The sequence below is a fragment of the Stegostoma tigrinum genome, chromosome 2 (assembly GCF_030684315.1).
Source record: "Stegostoma tigrinum isolate sSteTig4 chromosome 2, sSteTig4.hap1, whole genome shotgun sequence".
Lineage (NCBI taxonomy): Eukaryota > Metazoa > Chordata > Chondrichthyes > Orectolobiformes > Stegostomatidae > Stegostoma > Stegostoma tigrinum.
The window spans coordinates 94,956,400-94,981,963 of record NC_081355.1 but is presented as its reverse complement, the minus strand read 5'-3'; the positions used below and the strand labels follow the sequence as shown (position 1 = coordinate 94,981,963).

Below are 25,564 nucleotides of genomic sequence, written 5' to 3'. Positions count from 1 at the left end.
GCCACACACTTCACCTGTCCACAACGCATCCTGCATGTCGACCCTTAAGTCAGCAACTACCTCCCACCCGATGCCCACTGCAGCTTATCATCGTCCAATTGGGGAACATCACATACAGTTTTTATTTGCAGAAAGCAAAAATATACACAACAAAGTGAATGGAGAAAGAGATTTGACCCCTCAGCGCAAACCAGATTGTGGCATCATGACCAGTGCAAATTTTATAGCATCTTCAGTTTGTTTAGTACATCCTCATCAGTGGTGTGACCCTTTGATCTTTTACTTATAAATTCTGTGTCTGATACTACGTCTCTCACTAACACCTGAAGAAGGAGCAAGGCTATGAAAGCTTGTGTTTTTAAATAAACCTGCTGGACTATAACCTGGTGTTGTGTGATTTCTAAAATAGCAATAACTTGAGGACTGTGAGAAGTTTATAAATCAGCAAAGAATAATCAAAATGTCGATGAAAAGGGGTAAACAGAATAAGAGTAAGCTAGCAGAACATAAAAACAGCCTGTGAGGGTATTTACAAATTTTTTAAAAAGTAGCTAAAGAAAATACTAGACCCATGAACGCAAAGACAGGAGAATGATGAACTGACAGAGATGCCGAAAAATATTACCTGACTATATTCATAGTAGAAGATACAAACAGCACACCAGAAATAAGGGGTAACCAAGCTAACTTGGGTGAAGAAATTAAGGCAATGAAGATCAGAGGGTAAGTGTTGGAGGTACATAAGGAACTAAAATATAACAAATCCCCAAAGCTTGCTGGCTTACACCAGAGAGCTCGAAAAGAGGTAGCTGCAAATAACTGAAGCACTGATTAATACTTTTCCAAAATTTCCTGGGTCCTAGGTGGTCTTAGAAAACTGGGAGTTTGCCAGAAAAAAATATTGGAACTTTTTAATGATCTTAAAAAATGTAATGATGGATAAAGGGAAAATAGTAGAAGTAGATTACTTGGATTTTCAAAAAGGATAATACACTAGATATGGGCTACTGTATTTAGGGTAATACATTAGCTTGGATAGAGGATTAGTTAACAGACAGGTAATGGACAGTATAGCTAGGCAGGCATTTTCAAGTGGCCAGATGATAACTAATACAACACCTCAAGGGTCAGGACCATGGATTCAGTTAGTTACTCGTTAGAATAATTAGACAAAGAAACTAAGAGATGTAAATTTGTTGAAATTTAATTATGAGCTCCACTGCTTAAGTGGGCAACAAGGTAGCAGGGTTTGTACAAAATATGGGAGGGATGAGGTTATTCACTTTGATAGCAACAAGAGTTTTCTTTAAAAGTGCTCGAAATGTTTAAATAACGATGCTCAGGAATTCTTGGATGGACTTGTTCAATGATTAGATGATAGTACGCCAGGGAGAGAGAGAATTGGCAAGGAAGGACTTTTTTGGAAGAAGCCTGAAATAGAACTTGGAATTCTTGTTAGAATTGTGTAGGGACACCTCACCTTGATTACAATGCGTTGGTTTTGTCTCTATATCTAAGGAAGGAAATACTTTTCTTGCAGACTAGACAATGAAGCTTAAATCATTTGCGATACAAGACCAAGTAAACTGGCCCTATATTTTGTGGAGTTTAAAAAAAAAGATAGGAGCAAGAGGCTTTCTCTGCATTTGAATATAGTCATGGCTGATTATTGAGCTCAAGACTATAATCTGTCCCCCTACACCATCCTAGTATCACTTCTTCACTTCAGCCACAAGAGTTATTGAGATATAATTTCATTGGAACAGAAAACATCTTAATGAGCCTCAACAAGGTAGATACTGAAAGGTTATTTCCTGCATGGAGTACAGTCTCAGCATAAAATAGCATCATTTAGGGCTGAGAAGTGGGGAATAAAACACTCAGATGGCTGTGAACCTTTTAAGTTTGTCTGGCCCAGAAAATTCCTGATGCTGCATCATTCAGTATATTTATGATCAAGATTGACTGCCCGAACAATCTCACAGAAAATCAAAATCAGAACTGGACAGGAATGTGGACCTGAGCAAAACGATCAGGTCTGTGATGGTACTGAATGGTGGTGTTCAAGGGGATAAACAGTCTACCCCTCCTTCTGTGACTTATGGTCTCATATTTGATTCAGATGTGAGATTGCAGTCAGATAAATCAAGCTCATCCAAAATGCTATAGCTTAAGCTCTCACTTTCAAAAATTTCATCCACATATTATCCTTTCACTTCTCAATCTACAGTGACTTCCAGTTTAGCATTCTTCAAATTTTAAAATAATTTCATTTACAAACTGTTCCATGTGTTCAACTTATCCCATTTTTGCAATCAGTTCCACGACCTTGGCGGTCTTTCTGCTTCTCCAATTTTAGTTTCTATCACTTACCCAATTTATTCTGCTTCATTATTAACAGCCATACTTTTGGCAGCATGGGCCGTAAGTTCTCGAATTTCCTCCCCCGGCTGTTTTCTCTTCACCTTTTTCTTTAGGCTACTTGTTAAAACCTCTTTGAGCAAGTTTACGGTCATCTTCCTTAATATCTCAAACGGCTTTGCGTCAAATTTTGATTAATAACATTCCCCTGAAGCATCTCAGGATGTTTCCATACGTTAAAACCAGTATGAAGAAAGGGAGCTGCTCAAATGCTTGCTCGATGCCTCCGCAATCATCTGTTTCCTGGCTTACAGCACTCAGTTTGTATGCGGGCACTTTTTAAAAAAATGTGTATTTTCACTGAAGACTGAATTTGAAGGTCAGGTTTTCAGTCAATCAAAAGCTTGCAAGTTAAGAGTTCATAAGGTCATTGGAACAATTTTAAGCATGCAATTTGCACCAAATCACAGAATCTTTCAAAATATTCATGGTCATCGAAGTCTGTAGCATAGAGAAAGGTCCTTTAGTACAGCAAGTCTATGCCAGTCAAAATCCACTATCTTATCATTCCAATCCTATTTTCCAACTTTGGCTTTCTACGTTGTAGCATTACAACTGTACATCTAAATATTACGAAAATGTTATGAGGGTTAATGCTTCTACTATCCCTCAGACAGTGAGTTCCAGATTCCCATCACGCTGTGGGTGAAAACAATTTCCCTAACTTCCCTAACCTCCTGGCCTTACCTTAAATCTATGCCCCCTGGTCACTAAACCCTCTCCCAGGAAAAAGGTCTCTTCTGTATCTATGCTCCCCATAATTTTATGCCCTCATTCATGTGCCCTCTCAATCTCCTCTGCCCTGCATAAAACCAAACGGTCCCCATCCGAAACATCAGCTTTCCTGTTCCTCTGATGCTATCTGACTTGCAGTGTTCCTCCAATTCCACACTTTGTCATCCAGTCTATCCAATCTCTCCTCATAACTCAAACTCTTTAGCCCAGACCACATCCTGGTCAATCTCCTCTTCACTTTCTCCAGTGCAATCACATCATTCTTATAATGTGGATTCCAGCACTGCACACTGTACTCTAGTTGTGGCCTCACTCGCATTTTACACAGTTCTAGGATAATCTCCCTGCTCCAACTCTTTGCCTCAGCTAATAAGGGCAAGTATCCCATATGCCTTCTTAACCACTTTACCTGCCCTGATACTTCAAAGGACTGATATGCAAGCACACCAAGGTCTCGCTGATCCTTGGTGCTCCCCAAGGTCCTACCGTTCATTATGTATACCGTTGTCTTGTTTGTTCTGCGCCAGTGTATCCTTTGTGGCCAGAGAAACTAATTCCCCATAACAATGGACGAATTAAAAACTCATATTCTTAACTGTGAGGTACACCGTGAAATAATTTTACCTGAAAAATTCAACCAGTATAGTAACTAACTTGTTGCCAAATTATTGTTTTTTTAAGTTTAGAGCATACAGTCTTTGTCACAAGAGCTTACAAAAAGCGAGGCTGATGCACCTCTCCCAAAGACCAGGCTGTTGGAATCATTCTACTGTACTTTTTCCACAGTAGAAACATCAAGTAAGAAGGGACATATATTCAAAATAAAAGAGGGGGGCAAGTTTAAAGGAGATGTGAGAGGCAAATGTTTTCACAGAGGGTGGTAAGCGCTGGATTGTACTGACTGGATGTAGTTGAAGCAGATACAACAGCAATGTTGAAGAGGCATCTTGACAGATATGTGAGATAACAAGGTGTAGAGCTGGATGAACAGAGCAGGCCAAGCAGCAAAGGAGCAGGAAGGCTGATGTTTCGGGCCTAGACCCTTCTTTATCTACTATCTCTTGACAGATATATGATTAGGCAGGGAATAGAGGGATACAGACCACATAGAGTCAACAAGTTTTTAAAGTTTAGAAAGGCATCGTGTTAGCGCAAGCTTGGTGAGCCAAAGGGCCTGCTGCTATTCTTTGCTATTGTTCTTTGTTAAAACTACATACCAGAGTCAAAGTAACTACTTCAGTCACTGTTTGCCGAGATTTGTAGCAAAATGTACTCACCTTAATTCAATGCTTTGGTTCATTAACAGCAACCAGGTTATTGTCACATCAAGATTGCTTACCACAATCCAGAAGAGACACCATTATAGTTGTGTCTGCAGTAGGGCTTAGATTTCCCACACTGTCGAGCACTTCTGATATACAGCTGCACCCTACACTTTTCAAAGATGTCTGCATCATTGACATGAAACACATCTGCAGCTTTAAGATATGAAAATGTAAACATGAAATTGTTTAAATGTTTTCACTGTAAAAAATATCTGCAACAAAAACAAAACCTTTCATTTGTCTCAGGAAAGGAATGTCACTGTGAACTCCAAAGCAAAGAAAACTTTGGATTCAGGTTGCGTAGCAAGAATAACAAAGGCTGTTAGCACTCACCATTACTAGGGGGGAAAAAAATCGATAGCAATTTCTAGAGAGTGCACGTTCACGATTAAATGTAAAATCAGTGCCGTTTGCCCTGTTGCGCCACAAGCTTCCCAGCAATGGTGCCATGAAGAAAGACTCTGTTATGTAACATCACACAAGGGGCATGAACTTGTTGAATGTAACTACCGGTTATCCACAAAACACTGCAAAAAATGTTAAGACTGGTGCCTTCATCATAAATCAGTTTAAATGGTGTGATGGGACTTACCAACTTCTGACCATCCTATCTGGTCCTGGAAGTTCTATTTTATAAATATGAAGTCTCACTCCTTTAGAATTAAATACATGTTAGAGATTTGCAACGTTTAAAAGCATTTTGCTTTCACTTTTATCTCTTTTAATCCCGTCTATCTTTCCTCTCTTTAATTTCATTTCTGCACATGATTCGACATCAATATAGTTATTCTAATCTGTACGTCCTGGTTTAAAACTTTGTTAGGACGTTTTAATACTAAGGGAAGGTAGACAATGTGTGGGTGAAACAGGTCAAGAACCCAGCCCAATTCCTCCCACTCCCAGGTTTGACCCCAGTGTGTTTGTAGGTGACAGCAGTGTACATGTGCAACTACTGGGAGAGTCAATAAAGGACACAAACAAATCATTAATCTTTGAATTTAACTCTGCATTCATAGAGGTCTGAAGCACAGAAAATGTCCCTTCAGCCCACTGAGTTTGCATGAGTCAAAGACAATCACCCAACTATCCTAATTCCTAAGTCCTGGAGGTCCTGCTGGACAGGGTGAGGGGTAGGTGAGATGTCCTCTTCTCCACGCGGTGGAGACCATGAGGCCAGACATGCCAGCCTGGTCTGTGATTGCCTCCAGGGTCAAAGCAGTCTCAGCGTTGGGAGGAACACTCAGCACCGTCGGCCATTGATGATCTCCCCTCCACGGAGCTAACAGCCACCATCTTCAATTTGTTACATCACACTCACTCCATCTCTGCTACTGCACTCACCTCTCACCAAAGCTCATGTTTTACCACACTCATTAATTGCCTGCAACATCTCTGCCATTCGTTGGCACTACCCCAAACCAGGACACCATCACAGTTCTGATTGCCTCGACCGAGCCCAGGGCTGGTACTGAGGCTATCCTTAGCTTACTGTGCCTGGGATCCTCAGTGTGAAGGCTATAGACCCCTTGACTTCACACACCTGATGCACAACATGAAAGTTGTTCGCAGTAAGTGTAAAGTTAAAGCGACCAAAAAGTCCATTGCCCGTGTTGCCGATGGATCATTTGTGTGGCATGGTTGGTAAGATTGGAACCCTTGGTAATTTGGGCTGTTAGGACAGTGCTTAATGCACAATAATGATCGCCAATTGGGAATGTGCTACAGCTTAGCGAGAATCTGCTTAGTATGATATACAGTGAGATATCTCTATCAAGATGGGCCTCACCAAATATCTCACTCAATTCTGTTGCATGTCCTGTTGTAGCCCCACATTGCTCAGAGCCTGCTGAGACTGCTAAAAGGTAGAGTTCAAAGGAGACAAGGAGCTCACAGCAGGGCTTACAGACAGAGCGTGAGCTGACTCGGCATGTGAGAGTGCCTGCCCCGAGCAAACTCAACCTTTCAGGATTGTCGCTGACATCTACAGTCTCCTACTGAAACTAAGACCTCATAACTAGTGGAGAAGCAGGTTAGGGTGGCATTGCTAGTGGCTATAAAAGTTAACTACTGTTGGTTGTCCCTTCTATAACCCTGCATTTCTCTGTCTCCATGGGCTGCTTTCTCTCCTTACAGAAGGGAACGTGAGCTACAAGGCAAGTCATGGAAGGTCAAAGGGTTGGGAAAGATATCATTTGTGGGGGATCAATGTCAGAGATGAGAACACAAAAAGCATTAGCATTGCTGCTGAGATGGGAGGGGTGGCTGGAGAGAGGGAGCAAAGAGTGGAGCCACCAGATACATTTATGAGGATTGCTGTGAGTACTGAACCTGAAAACGGAACACCCTTCCCAAGCTTTCTACCTTCATTGTATCTCCTACAGTACCGAGTCAGAGTGTAAACGGATGCAGTCTGGCTGTGTACTACATCTGCCACTTGCTGCCATGTCTGTTTCATTTCGGAAGCTGGCCTCTTTCATCCAGCTTTGGGATAGAACAGCTTAGATCAGGTCCCACAGCAAGGCCTAAGAAATCAAAATATTGTTCAGCTATTCTCAACCCTGCCATGGACCATTTCATTAGAAACCCTTCCTTTGACAGATCTGGTTAAAAAGTCTGGAAGTGGGACGCTAATGCAAAGTTAATGAGCTCTAGCAAAGTCTGCCTTAATTGTAAATGAATTCCTGAACCGATTGGCAATCTCCCCCACTGTAAGAGAGTTTGCACTGTTAAGTGTCTAGCCTCTATCTCGGTAGAAGTTCTACATTCTTATTAATAAGGAAGTGCTCTCACATATGTCAGTCATGCACCCTAAGGCCCCATCATGAAATGATGATCTTAACAACAACTTATGTATGTATCAGCTTTCAGTCACATCTTAATGTTCTTCACAGAAATATTATAAAGCAAACTTACTGATAACTAAATTACTGGCCAAAAAGTCTGTCAAAATATCTGTGCAAAGCTCTAAGCACTAGAAATGGTGCACAGCATTCTTTTAACGAGGTTCACAACATCAGGGTAACGAAGTTGATATTTCTCAGGGAAATGCACCTCATTCCTTTTTGATTTTTTACACTTAGTAATAAAAGAACTACTGAATGTTATATAAATAAGAACAGAATGTTCAACATACTAAGTACCTCAACTATCCAAAAAGCAAATTGCAGGAAGCTGCATTTGAGAAAGTTTGACTTGGAGAACTACCTTCCTGGAGCAAGGCCATTGCTGAAGCAACTGGAAACCCAGGTATCACAGTTACTGTTGGGCCATTTGTAGGCAATAATTTGCCACATATGTCCCAAACATTTAACTATTTCTCACCACCAAAGCAGGATTTTCTTTTCATGTAAGAAAGCATTAAGGTTACAAATACTCTTCTTACTAAAATACAAATTCTCACTTTTATTGAGCTTCTTACCATAAAACTGCTGATATTTATTCAGGGCATTGAATTGAACCTTTACAGAAGTTAACCACAGAATTTGCAGCTTAAATAAAACCTTGAAGCTATTTTGTTTTGTGGAAGTGATAGACATTGTCTTTGGTTCTTTCAAAAAAAATCATGGGCACTTTGAAAATTGGATGTAGCTGTTTCACAAACAACATAATCATCCACATTCAGCAACTCTGAATCTATTCACTCCTTGCCCTATTACCTAGAAATAAGATCACAACTAAAACTGTACGTTGCAGTACTTTACTAAAAACATCTGCGATCTCCAATTTTTAAATTATTTTCACATGTTGATAAATTATATTCTTGAAGCATGCTTTTCTTGGTCCAAAATGTCTCAAAGGAATTATGCCTCTGGTATTTTTCAGATTTTGAACCTTCAGCAATCACTATTCCGTTTGGTATATATTGATTTCAAGTTTACAAAGCCAATCTTCGCAGTAAACAAATTTTGTTTTATTGAACCTTTGACTGTGTAAATCTGGCAAGTCACCAATTCCACATCAAACTATTGTTTACAGATCTTTTAAATGTGCTCTTTCAATGAATTGATTTTAATCCCAAGAGTGGACTTTTTTTCTGTTTACATTCAATAATAATGGTGTCAGATTGTGGGAACTTGGAGTACTTCTGAACAGGATTGTTTAATCTTCTTCTTATCTGAAGTGTTGGCATTCTTTTCCTTGCTTGCTGATGATGCCAGTAAGGTAGCTCTTTCAGATATAAGATCATATTTCTAGGTCACCTTTTGTTAAGAGATACAAATTATGACTTGTTCAGGTAAGTTTTTGCATACAGAATAAAACAAAGCATACTTGAAAGCAAATGTATCCAACACTTGCTATTTATCATTTTAAATAGTTGAATACTGACATTCATGGACCTTCCTTTTCAGGCTCATGCCTGCCAAATACATCTTTAAAAGAACTGCATCATGTAAACTCCACTGAGTGCATTAATAACTAAAGTATATATTTTTTTATTTTGCACATCTGTAAATTATTGATAGCATGGTTGTACATAGCTATCCTAATTTTTTGCAAAAAGCCCACACGATAGAATCCTGGAGAATGGCCTTAAATGTAAGATAACAACAGGAGGCTGGAAAAACACAGCAGGCCAGGCAGCATCTGGAGGAACATAGCAGTCAACGTTTCAGGTATCACCCTTCTTCAGGGTGGGCTGTGGGGGTAGGGGAAGCTGCAGATAAAGGGGCAGGTGAAACGGGTGGAGGCGGAGTGGTGGTTGTAGGTACAGCCTGGTTGGTCAATGGGAGGGATGAATCCAGTTGATGGCTGGAAGAGAGGGTCAGAAGGTGGAATGGAAGGGAGGATGTGGGGTTGGGAGGGGAGGTGAGGAATGGGTAGGAAGGTTATTAGAAATTGTACAGCCCAATGTTGAGCCCTCCAGGCTGGAGGGTGCCCAGGTAGAAGATAAGATGTTGTCCTCAAATTTGCGCTCCAAATCACTACAACACTGGGTTTGCCCAAGGACAGACCTGTCGGAGGGGGACTGGGGCAGCAAGTTGAAATGGGTGGTGACTGAGGGGTTAGGTTGGCCGTTACAGGCCAGGTGGAGACGCTCCGTGAAACGGTCACCTAGTCTACTTTTGGCGTCACCGACATAGAGAAGACCATATCAAGAGCAGATGTCAGTGAAACACAGCCTCACATGGAAGGACCACTTAGGGCCTTGAATGATGGTGAGGGAGGTGGTGTGGGGCAGGTGTTGCATCTTTTACGGTTACAGGGGAAGGTTGGAGTGGTTGGTGCGGAGTGTGGTGCGAACTAAGGAGTGGTGAAGGGAATAGTTCCTGCGGAAGGCAGAGAGAGGTGGGGAGTGGAAGATGTTCTGGGTAGTGGGGTCTAATTGGAGTTTAAGTGTTTGCAGATGATACATTGGATGTGAAGGCCTAAGTGTGAAAGGACTGAGGAAGGTCTACATTGTTGGAGGCACGGTCTGGTTAAAGTTGCTTTCTGGTAGCAAAGCTAGAAGGTGACTATTAATACTCCAGTCCAATAATTTTTTGAAATTATTAAGTACACTTAACAACTTTGACTTGAACACTCCAAAGTCTGTGGCAGTCAAGAAGGCAGCTCATCACCACTTCCTCAAGGGAAACTAGGAACAGGCCAGAAATGCTACCCTCACCACTGCCACTCAAACCCCATGAACAATTTTTTTTAAAAATTAGGACTGATTAGGGACGAAAAAGAGCATTTACACATGGGCCAGGAAATGGATATTACTGTATACCTTTTTCCGTCGAACTTTGTGCATATTGGGGATTGGGTGTCGCAGTGGTAATGTCACTGGACTATTAATCCAGAGACTCAGGCTGATGTTCTGGCACATGGTTTCAAATTCTACCCTGGAAGGTGACAAACTTTGAGTTCAGTAAAATCTGGAATCAAAAACTGGTATAATGGTAACCATATAACATCATGCTGTCATAAAACCCATCTGGCTCAGCAAGCTCTTTAGGCTGCTATCCATACTTGGTCTGGCTCACATATGACAGCATGCACACAGCAATGTGAGTGACACTGAGCTGCCTTCCAAAATGTCGTACAGAGCCGACAGCAACTAGAATGGACAACAAATGCTGACTGTGCCGCTGCCACTCATATCAAATTCAAGCATTTTTAAAGAAGGGTCATGGCAAAAAGAGGTGGGAGGTCAGACCCTGAAGGGGTGAAATTGATGCAGTATTAGAACTAAGCACAGTACAGCACAGGAACAGGCCCTTCAGCCCACCATGTCCACGCCGATCATGATGCCATTCTAAACAATACATCTGCCTGCATATGGTCTGTATCCCTCTGTTCCCCCTCTGTTCATGTGTCTGTCTAAATGTCTCTTACATGTTGCTATTGTATCTGCTTCTCCCACCTCACCCGTATCCTTTGACAATCTTCCTCACAATCCACAACTCTATCAATTTTCGGAGATAACAAGAACTGCGGATGCTGGAGTTGTGTGTAGCTGGAGGAACACAGCAGGCCAGGCAGCATCACAGGAACAGGAAAATCGACATTTCGGGTCAGGACCCCTGACGAAGGGTCCTGGACCCAAACAGTGACCTTCCTGCTCCTCTGATGCTGCCTGGCCTGCTGTGTTCCTCCAGTTTCACACAGTGTTGACTCCACTAATTTTCATTTTGTTTTAAAACTTACTAATCAACACACCTATATTTTCAACTAAATCATTTATATATTTTGTATGTGAGTGTGTGTGAGGTCCCAGGAATGATATTTGTAGAACAGCACTGGTCTCAGACTTCCTATCAGCTCAAACATCCCTCCACAACTACCCTTTGTCTTCCAATTTTACCAACCCAATTTTACATTCAACTTATTAATTCACTGTGGATCTCATACGCATAATCATCTGGACCAGGCTAGCATGAGAGATGTTGCCAAATGCTTTAGTAAAGTCCATGGAGACATATCCACTGCCTTACCCTAATCAATCATCTTTGTCACTTCCTTAAAAACCTCAATCAAATTTGTAGGCCAAGACTTGCCCCTCACAAAGCCATGCTGACTATCCCCAATCAGTCCACTCATTTCCAATTGCAAATAAATAGTGTCCCTTAGAAACTTCTCCAATAATTTTCCTACCTGCTCATGAGCCTGTAATTCCCTGGATTATCCCTGTTTCACCTCTAAAAGAAAGGAACATGAGCTATTTTCCAGTTTTCTGGGTGGCTAAAGAGGATACAAAGATCTTTGTTAAAGCTCCAGCAATCTACTCCCTCACCTCTCTCAGTATCCTGAGATAGATCTCAGCAGACCCTGAGGTCTTATCTACTTTCACGTTTTCCACTGTATTGGAAAGATTGTTTGTACTTAACATTGATCAGGCATCATGGCAGCATGTAAAACATTGAAAAATACAGAGGGAAGTGAGAGTGTAAAATGCAGAGGAGCTGGGTAATTGCAAATATTACCCTGTTGTTCAAAAATGGGTGTAAAGGTAAAGCCAGAACAATTACAGATCAGTCCTGCCATGGGAATGCTTCTCAAAATGATCAGTCAAAACTAAATTAATAGTCACTTAAACAAATGTAGGTTAATTATGAAAAGACGGTACTCAAGTGTTTTGGGAGGATGCAAGTGGGTGGAGAGAGAGTGAGGGCACGTGGGTGAGCGGTTGGGTGAGCAGTGAGGTGAGGGAACATGGGTGAGCATTGAGGTGAGGATGGAGGATGCCCCCAATCTCCACCCCGTGCTTCTGGGTCCAGTTCACCATGCTCTCTATCCCAGGTCTCAAACCCCCTTCGCTCCTGAGTCCCATCGCAGGCCGCATTCCCGCAAAGCCATTCAAATGCACATCTGTGAATTTAAGCAACACATAATGTGCACGCACCGGTGTCAATAAATGCAGCCAAATTTTAAAGGCACAAAGTTTAAACATATTCCTGTGCTTGCAGAGGACAGGTCCTTATGTGTATGATTGTATGCCACTGTAGCAAGGGTAAACGAGCCACATTACAATCTCCACTCATGATCTTAAACTGATTGTTAGCATAACTATTAGCGCACTCAGAATTGTTCATCAAATGCTGCCAATTGTGGAATCATATGAACAGTCGCTATTTTGAATTTTGCAAGCATGGACTCGTTGATCAAGTGTGTATCCCACCTACTACAAGAAAAAAAAGTGGAGAAACAGATGACCACAACGGACAGATCTGCAAACTGAGTAGACAGGGGCTTGAAGCAATTATCCTTAAGGCTCACTCCTCTGAATGTTATTTCACCTTGTTTTGACTTCCATTATTTTAAGCTTTTGGTACATGGTGTTAGTGTTTCTTCATTCAATTGCAATGTGGACCAGACAGTTTTTTTCAAAAAAAAACACAAATGACTGGTTAATGTAGCAGTGGTGTGCATAAATTCCACACTCTGTACGTAATGTTGAAATGTTTTAAACACAGTCACAGCAGAATTCACATAATGTTCATTCCATGGAAAGCACCCCAGGTAGATTTCTTTTCAGAAAAGTCATTAACAAAGTATTAGCAAATTCCACATGCCTCAACAATGCAAAACAATTTTTCAAGGTCAAACTTTAGTTTATATTTGTGAACTGTGAGATTAATAGCATAGGTTTTAACCTTTGAACACCATCAGTATGAGAAAAATGAAATAGATTTTTTAAACATATCCCTTACACAAAATGATAATACCACATAATTTACTCCCCACCCCATGATATCCCAAAGTAACCTGACTACCAGTGCTGTTCTTAGTTGAGGGGGAACATTAGGAATAATTCTTCATTCAGTTTTATTCTTTGTTCAGGAAATTCCCCATCAGAGAATCACAAAACTGTTACGCGCAAAGGTCAATTGGCCCATCATATCTGTACGGCTCTCCAAATGAACATCCTGACTTTGTGCAGATATCATGCTGTTCCCCATACTCTTCTACATTATTTAACTTACAACAAACATACAATGCTCTCAAGAATACCTCAATTGAACTCATTTCTACTAATTTTCCAGGCAGCATATTTGAGGTGAAAACCATTTGGGTGAAAATGTTTTTTCTCACATTATATACACTTCTTCCGAAAATCACTTTAAAGCTCTGCCTTCTCATTCTTGATCCTCATACAAGCAGAAACAGTTTCCCTCTCTACTCTGTCCAACCCATTGTGACTATGAAAATGTTTGACAGATCTCCTTTGAGCCTTCTTCGTTCCAAGCAAAATAGTCCCAAGCTCTCCAATTTATTCTCAGAACTAAAGTATCTCACCACTGGAGCCATTGTTGAAAATCTCTTCTGCACTCTTTCCAGTGTGTTTGCATCCTTCCTGCGGCGTGGAGCCAGAACCATACACCATACTCCAACTGAGGTTGACCAAGCATCTTATACAAATGCAACATCAGCTCCATGTTTGTATACTTTTATGCCCCTATTAGTAAAGCTCAGGACTTTTAAGATTTATTAACTACTCTCTCCACTTACCCTGTGAACTTCCTTGATCTGTTGACAAATACACTGGAGTGTATTACGCATATATTCATTTTGCAAACAGTCGACAACGTGAATTACTTTAAAATTGTACCCCATATTTTATGCTATCTGTTTATGCCCTTGCAACAAAAATGCAGCATCCTATATTGCATTCACTGTCCACTGAACTTCATCTGCCACACATCTGCCCACTGCCTCAACTTGTTAATGTCCTTTTGATTAATACGGATTAATAATCAGGAAAGGATCTTAATTCTGCCCCCTGGGAACTCCATTACAAACCTCCTCTTAGTCTTAAAAAAAATACAATGGCCATTATTTCCTCCTTCCTATCACTCAGCTCACGCCAATCTGTGACTGCACACAAAAAAAAGCTATGTTCAACAGCTAGGCAGCACAATTAGCAAATTTATGCAGTATGTTATTGGACAATTAATTTTTACTTGTTTAAACGTTTAAGAATATCAAACAAATTACCTAATACACTTCATTCATTACTTAACCAACAAGCTGCTTACTTTGAGAAGTACACTTCTGTCTCAGCAGTTAGTTTAAAGTTTTTTTGGCCACATCAGTGCAATGAACCAGGGCTCAGTAGCAACACTCTCCACCTTAGTTTCAAGTTTCACTCGAAGGTTCTGAATTGTAATCCAAACTGCCAGTTTGGCACAGTACTTAAGAAGTGTTCCATTATCAGAAATGCTGTCTTTCAGATGATGTCAATCCGAGGTTCCATTTGCCTTCTCAGGTAGATGGCAATGATCACACGGCATTATTTTTCAATATCACCTTGCTGGTGTCTTGGTCACTATTTATTCCTCAACTATTATCACTAAAATAAATTTTATCTGGTATCCTACCTCATTGCTAGTTGTAGATCTCACTGCGCAACACTCATTTGACGTGTATTCAAATTACAACAGTAAACACACTTTAAAAGTATATTATCGGGAACGAAGTTGGGAAATACCCAGATGATCAAAGATACAACACAAATCAAAGTTCTTCCCGCAGAAAAGTGAAGGAACCAATGTGTCAAATTTCCCATCGATTAATAATTGAAACAATCACCTTTTGTTCTGACTTACCTTTGACTCACATTTCTTGTGACACGCATATTTGCAAACTGGAAAAGAACAATGAAAACAAATTAAATACAGTAGTTGATAGTAAAAGCCATTTCCCTTAAAATTAGCCACCCTCTGAAATTCTAAAAGTTGTTGGGGCTGTTTGAGTCTCTTTCAATTATCGACCCCAACTTCCCTTTTTTTAAAACGTTGGAAGGACTAAGCAGATATAATGCATTTCTTTCGTTTTATTTTGCATTCCATACTTGATCCATCAAGACACCTTCAAATAACGAGTTTCAACCCAATATAACGGAATTGGATGGGCATAAAGGCAGGCAAACTGTGAGAACTGAAACACATTGCACCTTTAAATTATAAACTGAATGGGTACTGTATGTTAAAAATCTGCAACGCCAAATGTCATTGCGTCACTCTGCAATGGGCACATATTATTCCATGTGAATTTTTGCCAGTTTCTGCTTTTCAGCCACTTAATTATTTTTTTAAAATCACACCATGGACAGTGTTTGATTTCTTATTGATAGCAAAACTGAGAACTAACTGACCAATAATGGTGTTACGATATTTAAGTCCTCAGTACAAAAGTCTTTTTTATTATTTCATGGAAAGTCTTTAGCTGCCATGTCACCTATTACTAACTTAAACAAAAATGATAGAATTGTTATAAAAACCTATCCTTTCACTTGTTCCATAAAACATAACTAAAAAGAAGAAAAAGTGGCTAAATTTCAAAAACTCTAACAAATTACTACCTAGCAATCATGCCCCTTTTAGATTACTCCTGATTTCTGTTCTTTCATTTGTTTCCCTGAAAGTTGCAAATACTGACAGGTTACAGCAGCTTACTTATTGCAAACTCTTAACAGCCACTCAGATTAGTTCAGACTATCAGCAGAGAAATGAGATGAAACATAGGGTTTTCCATTATACAGGTGAATTTGCTTTCAACTCACTTCCACAGCCCGAAATGAAGACTGAACCTTTTTGAGACACAAGTATTCAGTGGACTGTTGAGCTCCAATCATGCTACTAGCTTGACAAGGAATGAGCAACTTCTTTATTTATTAAAACTGTGCAGCTTGCAGCTATTCTAGGGCAGAAAGTGATGCAGAACCTTACCGAAGCAAAGGATTCTAGATATTTTTTCTCCTTGACAGGAAGGATTGTAAAGTTGAACATGTTTACTTTGTTTTTCCATCTTCATATTCTATGTTTTGGTTTATTTTTCTGTGTTTTAAGATGGTGCTGGAAAGTGGCCGTCTTAAAACATCTTATACAACAACTCTTTTCACTGTATTTTGTAACAAAACACGTGCCCATAAATCAATCAAATCAAATCAAACTATAAGAGGAGAGCATGTTATTACACACCTCTTGGACATATGGGATTTGAACCCTGGCTCACAGGTAGGGACACTCCCACTGCACCACAAGAACACTGAGCTACAGAAATTTGTATAAGATGATGGAATTAATTATCAGGTACAAATCAGAAGAATGAACCGAGAGTAATCACCTCACAAGGAGCCAACATGAGTTCAGAAGTGGATGATTCTCTCAGACAAATCCTCCTGAATTTTTTGAAGAATTGACATTTTAAATGAAATACAGGAGGCTTAGGCATTCGAGGGACACTGGATAGAATTCCACATGGAGGATTACAGATAAAATTCAAATTCAGAGTACATCGTGGATTCTGATATTAAGTCGGAAAGGTTTGAAAGCAGCATTGTGTTCGGACAAGTGGAATTTTTAATTTTCAACGATAGCTTGCAGTTTGATACAGTGAAAACTGGAGCAGAAATGGGCAAGACATTTGTTGGAAAGGGAAGTTCAAAGATACCTAACAGGCTTAGCAGACCTGACACTTAATGTATCCAAACAATGCAGAGCAGCAATAAAGAAAATAAAGAAAGTCAATAGCCGTACGTATTCCACAGCTAAAACAGTGAAATACAAGTCACGATCAAGCTGAAGGTATCGGAGTTAGGCAAAACCCGAGTGTCACATTCATTCCAATTACATTCAAGTGCTGGAGACAGTCCAAGCCATGATTGGGTTGATTCTTCCTTTCAGCACTTTGAATTAGATAGAAAGATGAAGACAACTTGGGCTTTTCAGCCTTGAAATGTTGCAACTTAGAACATAAAGCAGATGATAGTCAAAATATTGGAAGATAAATCTGAAATTTGAGTGGGACAAGGAGCAACAAGTTGTTGTTAGTAAAAGGACTTGTTTCTTCAACTGCTAAATGCTTTAGACATAAAGACTCTTTCTGATGATGTGCAAAATATATTGTCAGTCCACTCCCAGAAGAGGTTCTATTTTCAAACAGAAGTATATGTTACACATCAGTGTTTATGTGGGAGCCAACATGACTATCTTAGCAAATAGACCAGAAATATTAAGGTTTATCATTTGACTTAATATGCAAGACTTACAGCAAACTTTAAAAGGAGACTGCTGACCTATCAAATGACTGCTCTGATATTGTGACAAAAACAGACAACCCAAATGGATTTATGAAACCAAATACCTTAGAATGACCATTTTTAACCAGAGGTACTGAAACTCTTAGAAATTCAGAAAACAGGAACAGATGTAGGCCACTCGGCCCTTTCAGCCTTCTTCACCATTCAATATGATTATAACTGATCAATTACTCAGTAACCCGTTCCCGCCTTCATCCCATACACTTTGATATCTGGGGATGCTTTTATGTTGGGCCCTGCCAGTTCATTGCCCAGGAGTAAGTTACACCATCCACAGGCAAGGTGGGGATGAATCCCGTGGTCACTGGTCCCAAACGGTCACAATTCCAGGTGCACCCAGTGAGATAAGAATTAAGAGTAGCAGAGAAGCCTATTCCTCGATTCAATAAGATCACGGCCGTTTGTGTTTCAACTTCCATATTCAGCCCTTAATTTTGAAACAGTGACCCCTGGTTCTGAACTGACCTCCAAGAGGAAACATCTTATGCACATCCACCTTGTCAAGATCATTCAGAATCTTAGACACTTCAATGATGTCATGCCTCACTCTTCTAAACTCCATTGGCAATAATGTCAGCCTGTTCCAACCTACTGTCTCGTTCCTATCTGCTGAAATCGAGTAACGTGCTACGAACTACCAGCAATACACTTACATTCTTCCTTGAATAAGGAGACCAAAATCACACATAGTAGAGCTCTTTGGGACGGTTTAATCTAGTTTGACAGGAGGATGGGAACCGGAGCTACAGATTTAGAGCACGGATCAGTACTTGGAACTACGATGTTGTTGCCATTATGGATACTTGGATAAAACAGGGGCAGGAGTGGTTGTTGGATGTTCTGGGGTACAAATGTTTCAAAAGAAATAGGGAGGGAGATAAAAGGGGTGGGGGAGCAGTATTGCTAATCAGGGATGGGATCACAGCTGCAGAAAGGGAGGTCGTGGAAGAGGGTTTCTCCACTGAGGCAGTATGGGTGGACATCAGAAATAGGAAAGGAGCAGTCACTCTACTGGGAGTTTTTCTACAGACCCCGCAAATAGCAACAGAGACACTGAGGAACAGATTGGGTGACGGATTTTGAAAATGTGCAGAAGTAATAGGATTGTTGTCATGAGTGACTTCAACTTCCCTAATATAGAGGTTCCAGTCTAAGGTTTCAAAGAGTTTACATGGAGCAGATTTTGTCAGGTTTGTCCAGGAAGGATTTCTGACTCAATATGTAGATAGGCCCACTAGAGGGAGGCTATATTGGATTTGATGCTTTGCAACGAACCAGGTTCGGTGTCAGATCTCTTGGTGGGATAACATTTCGGTGATAGTGATCACATCTCCCTGACCTTTACCATAGTCAAGGAGAGGGACAGGAGTATACGGTATGGGAAAGTATTTAATTGGGGGAGGGGGAATTACAATGCTATTAGGCAAGAACTGCGGAGCATAAATTGGGATCAGAGGTTCTTGGGGAAATGCACAACAGAAATGTGGAGGTTGTTTAGGGAGCAGTTGCTACGAGTACAGGATAGGTTCCCACTGAGCAAGGGAAGGGGTGGTAAGGTGGAGGAACCTTGGATGACAAGACATGTGGAACATCTAGTCAAGAGTAATAAGGAAGCTTACTTAAGGTTGAGGAAGCAAGGATCGGACAGGGCTCCAGAGGTCGACAAGGTAGCCAGGAGGAACTGACGAATGGACTTAGGAAAGCGAGAAGGGGGTAGAGAAAATCTTGGCGGGTAGGATCAAGGGAAGCCCCAAGGCTTTCTCTACTTTTGTGAGGAACAAGAGGTTGGGCAGAGTGACAGTCGGGCCAATCAGGGTTAGTGGAGGGAACTTGTGTGCAGAGTCAGAGGAGGTGGGGGGAGGTCCTTAATGAATACTTCAGCATTCACCAATGAGAGGAACCTTGATGTTTGTGAGGACAGCATGAAACAGGCAAATATGCTCAAACAGGTTGATGTTCGGAAAAAGGATGTGCTAGAAATTTTGAAAAACATGAGGACAGATAAGTCCCCTGAGCCAGACAGGATACACCCAAGGTTTCTAGGGGAAGAGAGGGCAGAGGCTGTTGCCCCTTTGGCAATGACCCATGTGTTTTCATTGTCTACTGGAGTACTACCAGAAGATTGGAGGGTGGAAAATGTCATTCCCTTGCTCAAGAAAGGAAATAGAGATAATACAGACCAGTCAGACTTACTTCTGTGGTGGGCAAATTATTGGACAGAATTCTGAGAGACAGTATTTATGATTATTTGGAACAGCAATTTGATTAGAAATAGTCAGCATGGCTTTGTGAGGAGCAGGGAGGAGCAGGTCATGCCTCACAAGTCTTATTGAATTCATTGAGGATGTGGCAAAACTCATTGAAGAAAGCAGAGCAGTGGATGTGGTGCATATGGATTTTAGCAAGGCATTTAATAAGGTTCCCCATTCAGGCTCATTCGTAAAGTAAGGAGGCAAGGGATTCAGGGAAATGTGGCTGTCTGGATACAAAATTGGCTGTCCAATAGAAGACAGAAGGTGGTAGTAGGTGGAAAGTATTCAGCCTGGAACTCAGTGACTGATGGTGTTCCACAGGGATCTGTTCTGGGACCTCTGCTGTTTGTGATCTTTAAAAAAGACTTGGATGAGTAAGTGGAAGGGTAGGTTAGGAAGTTTGCTGATGACACGAAGGTTGGAGGAGTTGTGGATAGCGTGGAGGGCTGTTGTAGGCTGTAACGGGACATTGACAGGATGCAAAGCTGGGCAAAGAAGTTGCAGATCAAATTCAGTCCAGAAAAGTGTAAAGTGATTTATTTTGGAAGGTCAAAATTGAATGCCGTATACAGGATTAATGGCAGGATTCTTGGCAGTGTGGAGGAACAGAGGGATCTTGGGGTCCACGTCCACTGATCCCTCAAAGTTGCAACCTAAGCTGAGAGGGTTGTAAAGAAGGCATATGGTGTGTTGTCTTTCATTGGCAGGGGAAATGAGTTTAAGAACTGCTAGGTTATGCTGCAGCTCTATAAAACTCTGGTTAGACCACACTTGGAATATTGTGTTGAGTTCTGGTCATCTTGTAATAGGAATGATGTGGAAGCTTCAGAGAGGATGCAGAGGAAATTTACTGGGATGCTGCCTGGACTGGAGGGCAGGTCTTATTAGGAAAGGTTCAGGGAGCTAGGGCTTTTTTCATTGGAGCGAAGAAGGATGAAAGGTGACTTGATAGAGGTTTACAAAATGATGAGAGGCATTGATAGAGTGGATAGTCAGAGACTTTTTCCCAGGGTGGAAATGGCTATTACGAGGGGACATAATTTTAAGGTGATTGGAGGTAGGTAGAGGGGAGATGTCAGAGGTAGGTTCTTTACACAGAGTGTGGTAGGCATGTGGAATGCGCTGCTGGCAGTGGTAGTGGAATCAGACACTTTAGAGACTTTTAAGTGACTCTTGGCTAGGCACATGGAGGATAGTAACATGTAGGGTATACAAGGTAGTTTGATCTTTGTAGGATAATAGGTCGGCACAACATCGTGGGCCAAAAGGCCTATACTGTGCTGTACTGCTCTAAGTTCTATGTTCTGTGTTCGAGTTGTTGAGTTATGGTCTCGCCAATGCCTTGTATAACTGAGATCCTGAAAGACTGACTGATTATGAGTTACCTGCATGCTAATTTTTTGTGACTCACACCTGTAAACAGACATCTGTCAACTTGGCCTACTGTATCCTCTGCTCCTGGTGTGGCCTCCTGTACATCGGTGAGACCAAGCGTAGACTCGGAATCTATTTCGTAGAGAATCTGCACTCTGTACGCGACAACCACAACACCTCTCAGTCACCAACCATTTTTAATTCCCCCTCCCACTCTCACTCCCTGGGTGACATGCCCTTCCTGGGCCTCCTCCAGTGTCACAATGACACTACCTGCCAACTAGAGAAGCAACACCTCACACACCGAGCCTACAGCCCAATGGCCTAAACGTGGAATTCACCACCCCCAGCCTCATCCAATGACCAACTCTCCTTGTCATCCCCACCTCCTTGCCCTGACATCTTCTCTCCACCTCTGTCCATCTTCTCTCCCAACTATCCGCCACACCCATATCACTGACCAAGCCCCACCACTGCCTACCTGCACGCACCTGTCACCATCCCACCTACCCCTCCTCAGCCCCATCCTTGCTCTCTATTTATTTCAGAGCTCCCTTTCCCTTCCCCCTCCCCTATTTCTGAAGAACGGTCCTGACCTGAAACGTCAGCTTTCCTGCTCTTCTGATGCAGCCTGGACTGCTGTGTTCCTCCAGCTCCACAACGTACTTAAGATAATCTTGTTCACTCTTCTACATAATCAGTATTTTTTTCAATCAAGAGGGAGTAAACTTCAACAGATTTCTTTAAAAGTTTATTCCGCAGTAATAAGGGCCAATTTGGACTGGCCGTATGAATGGGCATGCTACCTGCTCAAAGGAGATAAATAAGGATTCCACCTCAACCTCCTCAAACCCAAGAACTGAATGAGGAAGTTCAGCAGCCTCTGCCCTCAAGTTGGAACTTATTGTCTTGCAGGAGCAGAGCAAATTTCCTATCCTTCAGCTCAAGCTGCCTTAGTTCACATTCCCTTTCCTCCTGTTTTTCCTGCAACTCTTTTTCTTCCCTCCATGCTTTCTCCCCCTTGGATTTTCCTTCTTTTTCGCTTTCCTTTTCCTCCCTCTCTTTCTCTTTCATTCCCTTTTTCTTGAAATTCTAATTTCCGCTGCTTCAATTTTAATCTTTCCCTTGCTTTTTCTTACTGTTAAAGACAAAACAGAATGCCGATGCTGGAATCCAATGTAGACAAACAGAAGGCTAGAAGAATACAGCAGGCTAGGCAGTATCTGGAGGAAAGGAGCAGTCAACGTTTCAGCTATTACCCTTCTTCAGGGTGGGATGTGGGGTTAGGGGATCAGCAGATAAGGGGTGGGGTGGGGGCGGGGGGAAGGGTTGGAGGCAAAATGCTGGTGATAAGTGGACGCTGGTAGTAGGCACGACCTGGTCAGTGGACGGGACGGATCAATCTGATCGGTGGCTGAAAACACTGAGAGCGAGCAATATGTTCACCTGCAATGCCAGGGTGACTACTGGGTGGTTTTTTTTGACTGGGATTCATACAGCACACATGCACTAAACCCAGACCAAGACACATGCATTCCTCAACCCATAAGCACTTCAGCTTGTTAACACAGTCACATGTATACATGCACATTCAAGAGTGAAACTCACTTTTAATTCAAGTCCCTCTGTATTCTTGGAAGTGGAAAATGCAAACATGCCTCTTGCTCATATTACTGTCGTTTTATCCATCATATTCACAGACTGAGATTGAGATATTAACAGTTTATAGTACATTTCTCCCTTTGAAGCATCTCTAACACGTTCAGGTTTGACATTCTAGGATTCCTCTCCAGACAGTCAGTGATTTTACATCTACAGTAATCTTTATACTGTTCACCCTTATATTTCAAAAACACTTTTTGGTTAGAAGTCCAGCATGGCCATAGTTGATCGCAGTCTGTGATCCAGGAAAATGGCAATATTCATCTTTCAACATCTGACTTTTAAACCTGAGAGTTTGATGAAATAAAAAGTATACTGAAAAAGGGCACTGCTGAACTGAAATGGTCGGTCTAATGATTTCATAAGCCTAGACAGCCCACGTGAAATGCACAAAACCAGCCGAGTCAATTTCCATTTCTCATCAACAGGCTATGAAACTCAACAAGATGTTAAGAAAATGACTTCTTTTTTTTTACTCACACTTGTCCAATCGCTTCATGTTGTGGAGATGAAAGATTACCTGTACAGTATTTAGTTTGAAAAAGATAATGGAGCTAGTCTTCAAATATACAATTAACCCATACTTCAGTAGTTTGCTTTGACCACAAAGCTATGGGACCAAACAAACTGACTAAAAACAGCACAAATATAGAAATCTCCTCTCTCTCCCCTTTCTAAACCTCACTAGTTGAAGAAAAATAGTTTGGCACAAGAATGATTTATTGAGAACTCCAGGGGCATCTGCAGCTTCCCCATAATGGAAAAGACACAACGGCAACCAAACAGTTGGACTCAGGTGTCTTCGTTCTCATAACTGAAGGACTGTAAACACCCCTAAAATGTAACTGCCCTCACCTTTCAGCTGAAGCAGATACCTTTCAGCCTGCCTTCTTTGGCAACTGTGCTTTAGGTATGTTTGTGCTCATCTTTTATTTTTCTCCAGGAATAAAACTCGACTCTTACTCAAGGAACCTTAGAAATGTTTCTCCTTCACGTTTGGTCTGGTTAACAAAGTTCAATTATTCTATGATAGCTTGAAAGCAAAAGGACTTCGATCTGAACGAACTTATTTACTCAGAAGATGGTGAATCTTTGGAATTCGCTACCCCATAAGGCTAACCAAACAAGTACAAGACAGAGGCTGACAGATTTCTAGTTACTCATGCTTGAAAGGGATGTGGGAATAGCATGGGGAATATGGGCTGTTTGTCAATCATTCGTGGGATCTGGGTACGGCTACTGGTCATTCCTTAGTCAAGGTGACGGGGATCTGCCTGAACTTGAACTGAAATCTATTTAGTGTCAGTAGACCCACAATGTTGTGAGTGAGGGACTTAGAGAATTTTGACTCAGTAACGCTGAAACTGGTCCATTTGCAAGTTAGGTTGGTGAATGCCTTGAAGGGGAGCTTGCAGCTGGTGTTATTCCCACACATTTGCTATCATTATCCTTCTCAGTGTTAGTGGCTGTAAGGTGAAGGATCAATACCCATCTGGAATCTTGGAATTATCTTGAGTGGCTGAATGGCTTACGCCTGTTCCCATGTTCCGAAAATATAGAACAGTGCACACTGGGGACTCACCTCTGCATGAAAGGCCTTGGCTGCTGCTGATGAGTTGTTTACAGATGCTGCAGGTTTTTGGCTTTTTGAAAGTCTTATTCTTGAAAGTATGTGAACTGGAAACTAACTCTTCGGGCTGAAACAACAAACATCAAACAGCCTTTTTACAACACACATTTGGAAGTGAAGTTTTTACTTCATAATGTTCTAAAACAAATTTTTTTTGATAAAAATGTATTGCAGGTCAACATTAAAATATTGTTAAATGTAGCTCAGTGGTACAAGTTCAAGCACTAACCGTAGCAGAAGCTTCAAGTAACAGGAATATCAAACAGAAAGAAACTGGAGATATGGAAATTCTATGTTTAACTCTCATTGAAACTTATTCATTTAACTGATGTTTATAAGAGTACCTTTAACAAAGAAAGACATTCCAAAGTCACAGACGCATGAGGAAAAATGGATGCCCAGCCAAAGACGCAGCAAAGAAGGCTAGTAAAACCTAGGTCAAGAAAGTTTGGTTTGAAAGAAAAAAATCAAAATACAACCTGGTGAAGAAGCACAGAATTCCGAGGGGGAATTCCACAGACAGACCCAGAAAGCTCGCTGAGCAGTAAGAGATACACAGGTCAGTCAGTATTGGAGAGGAGTTATAGTGATAGACCATGGTGTAAGAAGGAGGGAAGTTTGAAGTCATGTTGACATTTACCACAATAATCAGAATTTTGATTTTCAGGCATCACAGGATCAAAGGTAATTTGGTTAGTGCTGTTCCTTCAGAGGAGAAAGCCAAGAATAGATTATTGGATTATTCGAAGGGTAATAATTGAGAGAAGGAAGATAACACAATGAAGACACCCTGGTCATGGCTGTATAGTTTAAAGTGGTTCTATGAATACAGATCCAGTTAAGGTAGAACAATGACTAACCATAATCAAGAAATGGTAAAAGTTCGAGAAGACAGCACATCACCGTCAGAATCAGAAAACATGCCTCATGACATTTTCACCAAAAGATTTAAAATGGTACTTGCAGATAAGTTAAGCACGGGTCCAAAAAAACAGACATATACTCAGAAGCTTTGGGTGGAGAAGGGAGTTGGAAGACTCAAGTGTCGTTACCTAGAGCCAAGCATTTTTTTTAAAGGGCAATGACGGAGCCAACAGTTTTTCTATAGAATGGGACAATGTTCAAGGAGAGTTCAATGTCT

At 41.2% G+C, this 25,564-nt stretch overlaps 1 protein-coding gene across 3 annotated transcripts in view; it reads right to left on the bottom strand.

Annotated features, from left to right (window-relative positions):
* The window catches only part of LOC125461428 (tensin-3-like), a 386,950-nt gene that overhangs the window by 216,441 nt on the left and 144,945 nt on the right, over positions 1 to 25,564 (bottom strand). For all 3 annotated transcript variants that reach the window (XM_048550197.2, XM_048550207.2, XM_048550217.2), the window contains 2 exons: positions 24,376 to 24,490; positions 15,011 to 15,048 (listed from right to left, as the gene is read on the bottom strand). In XM_048550197.2, the coding sequence (XP_048406154.2) occupies positions 15,011 to 15,048; positions 24,376 to 24,490 (153 nt within the window). The remainder of the gene's footprint in view (positions 1 to 15,010; positions 15,049 to 24,375; positions 24,491 to 25,564) is intronic.